The 9,363-nt window shown below is 40.1% G+C and overlaps 1 protein-coding gene across 1 annotated transcript in view; it reads right to left on the bottom strand.

The window, feature by feature from the left end:
- Positions 1-998: 998 nt before the first annotated feature.
- EXOC2 (exocyst complex component 2) overlaps positions 999-9,363 on the bottom strand; it is a 158,856-nt gene continuing 150,491 nt past the window's right edge. Inside the window, exons 25-27 of the mRNA XM_075270745.1 lie at positions 6,981-7,042; positions 5,591-5,650; positions 999-1,261 (exon numbers count right to left, since the gene is read on the bottom strand). Of these exons, the coding sequence (XP_075126846.1) occupies positions 1,168-1,261; positions 5,591-5,650; positions 6,981-7,042 (216 nt within the window). The 3' untranslated portion in view covers positions 999-1,167. The remainder of the gene's footprint in view (positions 1,262-5,590; positions 5,651-6,980; positions 7,043-9,363) is intronic.

The raw sequence follows: 9,363 nt of genomic DNA, 5'->3' as shown, positions 1-9,363 counted from the left end.
CCTCCATCTGCCCCCTAGTTTAATGTCTTCCCTCCATGTGCATTCAGTTTATCTGCCCCCCTACATCTGCCCCTAGTTCCCCCCTCTTGCTCACACATGCTGTCTCTTCTCTCTTTATCATCCAGCAGCCTCCAATGCCGGCAGTTTGCAGCAAGCTCACAGTCCTGTGTGGCTCCACCTACTAACGAGTCACAGCCTATCCTGGTGATAGGCTGTGATGACATCATCACAGGTCCTTAAAAAAACCTTCCACTAGCTATGCGGGCTGGATAGAAGCAGTCAGAGGGCCGGATGTGGCCCGCGAGCCGTACATTGCCCAGGTCTGCTCTATCAGCTATACCCCTCTGTTCCCATAACTGTACTTCATGTCTAGTGAATTTGGAACCCTATAACAAGGCCAAAGCAAAACCACATAAATATATACATCCTCACTTTGTGTATTATTATTGTTTTGTAAGGTCATTAGAATAGGTTATCTGGTCGGTGAGGGGCTGGCACCCCCCCCACCACCACCATTAGCACTAATCAGCTGTTTGGGTTTGCTGCCAGGCATTGTACTATATATTGTACAGTGCCAGAAGCAGGTGGCTCCTTTACAAAATTAGGAGGGAAATGCTTTAAATAAAAAACTAACCACAAGAACAAGGGGGCGCAATCTGAAATCATTTGGGAGGGAGATCAGAGCCAATGTCAGAAAATATTATTCCACTGCAAGACTAGTTGAGGTTTGGGACAAGAGAAGATGTGGTTGTGTAAGCATACATGGGATAAACACCTATTGTAAAATAAAACTAATACGATAAAGGCAAACTAGTCAATCATCTATGCGCACCTTAATTCTATAGCGCCTGAGCCACGTTATTAAGCTCAGCTTACTTTCCATGTATAGCACTATGAATTGCTGTGGACTTTTGACATGTGTGAGTCTGGTTTAAACCAGATGCAAATTCTTTCTCATGAGCTCCACACACCCTGGAAGTTCCACTATAAATATGAGACTTATATGACAGAGACGACTTTTATTCAATGCTGCTAAATAACGTAGCATATTAGTAGTACATTGTAAGAAGTAGTGCATGTCTTCTGAACAACAGTTAGTAATAGCAAGTAAAGTAAAAGTGCACGGGGTATGAGAAGACACATGCTTTCTCCGGATATGCTGGTTTCTCAAGTCTTCTTTTCATAGTTGGAAGAAGACTGGAAGCACACAAGCTGTAAGTGCATACTGCTCTTAAATTCATTCAGCAGTTGCTCCAGTAACCTGCAGAGAAAGTCACAAATTCATCATCATACAATACATATAGCAAATCATAAATACACAAGGAGCACGACATGGGTTACTTAGTATCTATAGCCAGGGGACTTCTGCCACATGGTTTAAACAGACTGTTTCCCCTGGGGAAAAGACATGTGAAGGGAAAAGGAAAATCCCTTTAATTTAAATGTTGCTGATGCATATCTAACAGGAGATCTGTCCCCTTTAGTCAGTGGTTGTAATGTATGATTTACAATATACTGCAGCATCTCTATAATTCTAGGTGATAACCTTATCAGAATAGAGATTAATCTTTAGCATATATGAAATACATTATATATTGCTTTATGCAAAACTATGCTATACATACTTTAATATTTCTGCATACATACTTTAATATTTTTACATACTCCCTTGTTGTACAATGCATAAGTTGTCACTTGTAAGACTGAGCCCCTACGTTGTGGAAAAGCTGCTTTTTTGTTGCATATTTAGTTGCAAAACTAATGGGAAATATATAGGAAGCTACTATAGGATTCCCTTCTGCTCAATCTACTCCTCTCCAAAAAAAGCCTCCCAGTAGAACTCTATTGGGAGGCTTTTTTGGAGGCTGATTTTGAGGCAGATGCAGTGTCAAAATCCTCGCCAAAAAACTCAGTGTGTATTAACAGTGTGTATTAAGAACAGCTATGACTGAAGTGAGCTGATCACCTGCGGAAATGTGCACAGAGTTTACAAAGTGATGGCTTATTCTCTAAGGGTGCATGCACACTACGTAACGCCGGGCGTGTATGAGAGCCGTACACGCCGGCGTTACAGCAGGGCTGCCGAACACTTCCCATTCACTTCAATGGGAGCGCTCGTAAACGCCGCTGTTACGAGCGCTCCCATTGAAGTGAATGGGAAGTGTTCGGCAGTCTGCCGTAATGCCGGCGTGTACGGCTCTCATACACGCCCGGCGTTACGTAGTGTGCATGCACCCTAAATGTTACACATACTGCGGCAGATAAACTAACACTGTCTACATTTTGGGTAGTACTAGTCCACACTTAGTCTATACAGATTATATAAAGTGTCTGATGGCTTTTAGACTGTCGAGTCTTACTTTACACCACTTACTAGTTGGCGCAATTTCCGATAAAAATTGTGCCAAAATTTTGGCACACGTGTCTGATATTAACCCCTTCCCGACATGCGCCGTAATAGTACGGCACGTGTCGGGTCTGTAACTATGGTGACCGCCCGGGAGCCGGGCGGCCGTCATAGCCGCCAGGTGTCTACTGCTTTAAGCAGTAGACAACCGGCTCTGATGCCTCCGATCGGTCCCCGGACCGATCGGAGGCATTAACCCCTCGGGCGCTGCTGTCAAAGGCGCCATTTTCCCGGCGGCGCATGGGCGCCGCCATTTTGGCAGGGATCGCCGGCTCCTGGAGCATGCTCCAGGGCCGACCCCCCATTGCCATGACAGCCGGGAGCCTTGTTAAAGGCTCCCAGCCGGTCTGCAAATTCTCTCTTTTACAGGCTGGTGTATACAGCCTGCAAAAGAGATGATTTTTTGCAATGCATTGCAATACATTAGCATTGTAATGCATTGCATTAGTGATCAGACCTCCTGGGGTTCAACACCCCTAGGGGGTCTAATAAATGCAAAAAAAAAAATAAAAAAAAAAAGTTAAAAAAAATATTAAAAAATATAAAAAGAATTAAAAGTTAAAATCACCCCCCTTTCCCTAGAACACATATAAAAGTAGTTAAAAACTGTGAAACACATACATGTTAGGTATCCCCGCGTCCGAAATCGCCCGCTCTACAAATCTATAAAAATATTTTTCCTGTTCGGTAAACGCCGTAGCAGGAAAAATAGTCAAAAGTGCCAAACCGCCGTTTTTTCACTGTTTTAATTCTGATAAAAATTTGAATAAAAAGTGATCAAAGCAATAACATTTCCCGAAAATGGTAGAACTAAAAAGTACACCTGGCCCCGCAAAAAAAGACGCCCTATACATCCCTGTACACGCACGTATAAAAAAGTTACGGCTGTCGGAATATGGCGACTTTTAGAAAAATTTTTTTTTAACACCGTTTTGGAATTTTTTTTAGGGGTCAAAATGTAAATAAAACCATATAAATTTGGTATCCCTGGAACCGTACCGAAACACAGAATATAGGGGACATGTCATTTTGGCTGCACAGTGAACGCTGTGAAACCAAAGCCCGTAAGAAAGTCGCAGAAATGCATTTTTTCTTCAAATCCACCCCATTCTGAATTTTTTTCCTGCTTCCCAGTACATTATATAGAATAATTAATGGTGGCATCATGAAGAAAAAATTGTCCCGCAAAAATTAAGACCTCATATGACTCTGGGAGCGGAGAAATAAAAAAGTTATGGGGTTTAGAAGGAGGGGAGTCAAAAACGAAAAACGAAAATCAAAAAATGCCATCGGCGGGAAGGGGTTAAACCCTGCCCATTGCCCGAATAAGCTCTCCCACTTGCTGAACAAGGTGCAGAAGCTGTTAATATTAGTGTTGAGCGACTCGTATTCGATCGAATGCCTCGCCGCCATAGGAATGCGTGTAAGAGACCGAACACCAAGGAGTTAAGCGCATCGAATATTCGATGTGTTTAACCCCTTGGTGTTCGGCCGCTTACACGCATTCCTATGGTGGTGAGGTATTCGAATACTAGTCGCTCAACACTAGTCAATATGTGTCTACAGCAAGCATCTGGCACATTTTCATTGGATTATCTGCCACATTGTATTTGAGGTCATCCGTCATTATAGGGGTTGTTCGCTTTATTGTACTGTACAGCAACAAATCTAATGAGACCAATATGCCACTTATTAATACATTCTTATTTGTTATCTAAGCCATTCCCCCTCCCTCCACAGCCTGCCTTCTCATATTGATCATAAGTACAATCAATTCCCAATGTTGAGGACCTGCACAGCACATATGGATAGTGGATTCTGTATCAATAGCCGAAGCATATGTTTAGATACATAACTTTCCACCTGAAGCCATCTTGTAGACGAGAATATTTTCTGGGTAGATGGGAGGAAGCGTGCGAAACAAGGGTGACTTCACTAACTCAGGAAGCAGGATGCATAAGAAATCTCACATAAGCAGCATCCAAATGTATTGCCATACCATATCAATAAAGAATCCAACTCTTACAACCACCTAATCGATTATAATACGGCAAGTGGATACTGTTATTGAATATAAAATGTGCGTCTATTACACCATCCATCTGTCTATACACAAGAAGAAATACATTTAAAGAAGACCTTTCACCACCAGTGCCAAGTCCAGCTCTTTGCATTATTTAATAGGGGCTGTTCCACTGATTCTGGCACACCTTTCCTGAACAATAAGTGCAATTAGTTTTGGTGTCTGATATGCTGTAATGTCAGGAGGATGGAGTCAAGCAGGAGCAGACAAGGAATGTAATTCTGAGCTGTGACATGGACTGTCTCGGATTGTAACTCTGAATCATATACCTTTTCTACTCCTGCTTGACACCATCCTACTGACATTACAGCATATCAGACACCAAAACTAATTGCACTCATTTTTTATGTCAATGAGGTGACAACCAATAGAGCTGCAGCTTTTGTTGTCACTGAGCAAAAGTGACCATTGCAACTCAATGGTAAAAGAACGTAACTACCAAACATGCCACCTGTAGAAATTCTGCTTTACACATGTGTGACCATTTCTAAAAGTATGGGTGGAAATTTTTTTTAAGCATAATTTCAATATTTCCCACTGCATGTCATTTACAATCCCACTCCTTAGAAATGTCAGTTCTAATGTAATACATGATACATAGTAGTTTGTTATCTCTAACTATGGAGCAACTGACAGAATATTAAAGAGGCACTCCAGCAAAAAAAAGTTTTTTTTTGTAAATGAGCCTGTATGGATTATAATATTAGTGAATAACTTACTGACAGCTTTATTATCAAGACATGAGTCTAACCCTCTTGTTCATGCATGGAGCACTGCATGAAGGTTAAAGTTTCAGTGCCACTGAGGTGAGCACATAACTTCACAATTCATTCAGTACCATTACACTATCAGTACCAACTCTTTTTTTTTGCCAGTCTGCTTTATGTATCATGTTGTAAATCTTAGTGAGATTGTAAAAATGATTTATAAGAGAATTAATGCTTACGAACAGGAAGCATGCCTGTATAAAGACAGATGTACTTTTTCATGCAGCCTGCTATCAAAGACTACATCATAGATCTCTCAGCAATTGCTTGCTATAGTTAATATTTGATGACTGAAAGCATTCTGTCAAAACCAAAATGATGGCATTTACTTACTTTTTGTCACCTCCATTTGAAAGCTGGGGAATGGCTTCCAGTGCTTGGTCGAATGTACACCTGTGATATAAGCAGAATGGATTTAAATCTAGAAACAGAACTGTGGTATTAAAAGGGATTCTGGTGCCAGTAGCCTAGGGTGACTGCATTCTCTGTACCACCTATAGTCAATGCTGTTACATGACAACTACATATGATGTTAGCTGCCAGCAGGTATACACAAAAAAAGATACAAACGGGACAGTAATTTATACAGCATCTAAACAAGCTACAAGTGACCCATATACTTCCTAAGCACAATAAACCAGTATTTTTTAGTCACATTTCACATATACAGTACATGTTCTATTTGCTGTATATTAAAGCATACCTATTGTTAGGACTGTGGTGTTGTTTTTTTTTTACACAAAAACCATAGTCAGGTAAATATTTGAAACTTTTTTGTTCATATCTTATAAGGTAAATTGGAATTTTCCTCTCTTTTCGGAAGACCGTCCTTTTCTCTTCAAGTTCTATGTAAATGTTCACAAACATTCTTATTTAAAAATGCCAAGCACCGATCAACAGAATAACCAGTTTGTTTGCATATTTTGGGGGCCAATGTAAAGTGAATGGAGTAATACTGTATGATGCTTGGACTGGCTCACCAGTGAATTCCCTGGTGGACTTCTGAGCCAGGTAGGTCCCCAGCTCACCCTGGCATGGTACAGTATACTTCTTGTACTTTATACAGCATTTCAACCAGGCTCTGCATCAGTACAATATACTTGGTAGATTATTTAAGAAACTACCCAAATTATTTTTATTTACTGAAGACAGACTGGGCAGTTGATATGACACTTGCAGAGTCAGCCCAACTGCTATCCTTCCTCCCTGGGCCCCACCTTCACATTGCAGGGGACCAAGTCACCAATAATAATAAAAGGACCCTAGTTCAAGTCAAAAGCCAGGAAGCAGACTACTAACAGGACCCCAAGAAAGAAAGAATCGGGGGCAAGGGATAGGCAGCAAGCTACGAATGAAAAATAAAATTTAGGAAATCGCAAATGAGCGTCAGATAATATTTGCATGTAACTGTATATTTGGCTCCCACAATGAATTTTGCTTATCAGCCCTAGGCACCCTAGTCCGTCACTGTTGTTAGGCGATTACCAGCATATTTTTTTTCTGGCCTCGCAGTCATGTGGCACTTGTGAATAGGTCAGAGCTGAGTTCAGGGACTGGCTATAGTTGTCACCTGACCAGAAATGAAATACCATCAGAAGACATCATCGAGGATCGGTAACAGCAGGAAACAGGCTGTAACTGTGGGGCCATGTTTTGTGTACACTATTTCCACCGTGTAACTGAATTGTGCAACTCCTATAAATGTGAAGACTGTCAAACTCACCTGATCTCATCAGTTAAATAGATAGATACTGCATCTTTCAGTGCACAGATCTCAAGCCGCGCCTGCAAAAAGAAGACAAACGTTTGCATAGATTTCAAGACATGAATATTTTAGAATGCCAAAACATAACAAAAAAAATATTGCTGAAATACTATTAATATTGCATAAAAGACTCCCAGAGACCTAGTCAAAAAAACCTTAAATGGTTTTCTGGGAAAAAGCCAACAAAAAAAAGTAAAAAAAAAAAAAAAAGAAAATGCAAGGGTACCAGCCCTGATACTTACATGCATCCTCATAGTAAGATGCAGGAGCTCATATTCTAGGGTTATGATTGTGAAATAAAAGGCTGTCACTGCTCTCCTCTAAGTAAAAACCATCCTGAATGAGTTCATTGAAAACACCTCAATAATTTTGGCTTCCCGGATCCCTTCGACTGACCGCTGATTGGCTTCGGGGGTCATGTGACTGCTGAGGCTTATCAACGGCCTCAGGAAGAGACCCCGAGACATCACAGGTAGTGACATCATGACAAATTTTTCAAAATTTCCTATTCATTTATTTATTTTATAAACAAATGCAAAAAATATTGCTCAATGTTTACCACTAACATGTACGGTAGTTCAATATGTCATCAAAAAACAATCTCAAAAACACTAGGGTAAGTTAAAGCCTCCAAAAGTCATTGCCACATAAAGTGATAACTCCCTAATTCCTTTCCCTATGCCTGTTAGTTTTGAAAAATGGGACCAGGTCCTTAACCGGTTAAGGACCAGGCCCAAAAGTATGTTAAAGACCAGGCCTCTTTTTTCAAAACTGACATGTGTCACTTTAAATGGCAATAACTTTGAGACGCTTTAACTTACACAAATGAATTTGAGATTGTTTTCTTGTAACACATTATACTTCATGTTAGTGGTAAACACTAATCAATATTTTTGCATTTATTTATAAAAAAACTAGGAAATTTGATGGAAATTTGAAAAAAATTGCAATTTTCAAAATGTGAAATTATCTGCTTTTCAGGCAGATAGTCATACCATCCAAATACATGAATAAATATTATCTCCCATATCTCTGCTTTATATTGGCATCATATTTTGATTGTCTTTTAATTTATTTTGGACGTCACAAGGCTTACAAGTGTAACAGCAATTTTCCAGATTTACAAGAAAATTCTCCAAACCAATTTTTTAGGGACCACTTCAGTTCTGAAAGTAATTATAAAGGCCTGTATAATAGAAACCCCCATAAATTACCCCATTTTCAAAACTGCACCCCTCAAATTATTCAAAACAGCATTTGGGATGTTTGTTAACCCTTTAAGCATTTCATAAGAATAAAAATAATATGGCAGTGAAATTTAGACATTTCATTTTTTTTCACTAATACATTCATTTAGACCCAAAATTAACACATTCACAAAGGGTTGAAGGAGAAAATGCATCTGACAGTTTATTGTGCAATTTCTCCCGTGCACAGAAATACCCCACATGTGGGTGTAAACTGATTTTTGGGCACACGGCAGTGCATGGAAGGGAAGGAGCGACACTGGGTGTTTGAACAGCAGATTTTGCTGGAATAATTTTCAGCACCATGCCTTATTTGCAGAGACCCTAGAGTACCAAAACAATGGAAACCCCCCAAAAGTGACCCCATTTTAGAATCCACACCCCTCACAGAATTCATCAAGAGGTATAGTCAGCATTTAGACCCTACAGTTGTTTCACAGATTTTACTAATATTGGGATGTGTAAATGAAAAATTACTAAAATGTCACTTTATCTCCAAAGTTTTCATTTTCACAAGGGGATAAAGGAGTAAAAGCCCCCCACAGTTTGTTAAACAATTTCTCCTGAACACGGCAATACCCCATATGTGGCTATAATCTGCTGTATGGGAACATGGCGGGGCTCAGAATGGAAGGAGCGCTATTTGGCTTTTGGATGGCAGATTTTGCTGGAATAATTTTAGGTGCCATGTCGCATTAGCAGAGCCCCTAGAGTACCAATACAGTGGAAACCCCCTAAAAGTGACCCCATTTGGGAAACTATACCCCCCACAGAACATATTAAAGGGTAGAGTGAGCATTTTGACCCTACAGCTGTTTCACAGATTTTATTAACATTGGGCCATGAAAATGAAAAATTACCTTTTTTCCAACAAACTGTCAATTTAGCCCCAAATTTTTAATTTTCACAAGAGGATAAAGGAGAAAAAGCTCCCTAAAGTTCGTTACACAAATTCTGCTGAACACAGAAATGCCCCATATGTGGTCATAATCTGCTGTATGGGAACATGGCGGGGCTCAGAATGGAAAGAGGGCTATTTGGCTTTTGGAGGGCAGATTTTGCTGGAATATTTTTCAGGTCCCATGTCGCATTTG

This window comes from Leptodactylus fuscus, chromosome 4, assembly GCF_031893055.1.
Source record: "Leptodactylus fuscus isolate aLepFus1 chromosome 4, aLepFus1.hap2, whole genome shotgun sequence".
NCBI classification, from domain to species: Eukaryota; Metazoa; Chordata; class Amphibia; order Anura; family Leptodactylidae; genus Leptodactylus; species Leptodactylus fuscus.
The sequence above is the reverse complement of the archived record's forward strand: the minus strand, read 5'-3'. Positions and strand labels throughout refer to the sequence as shown.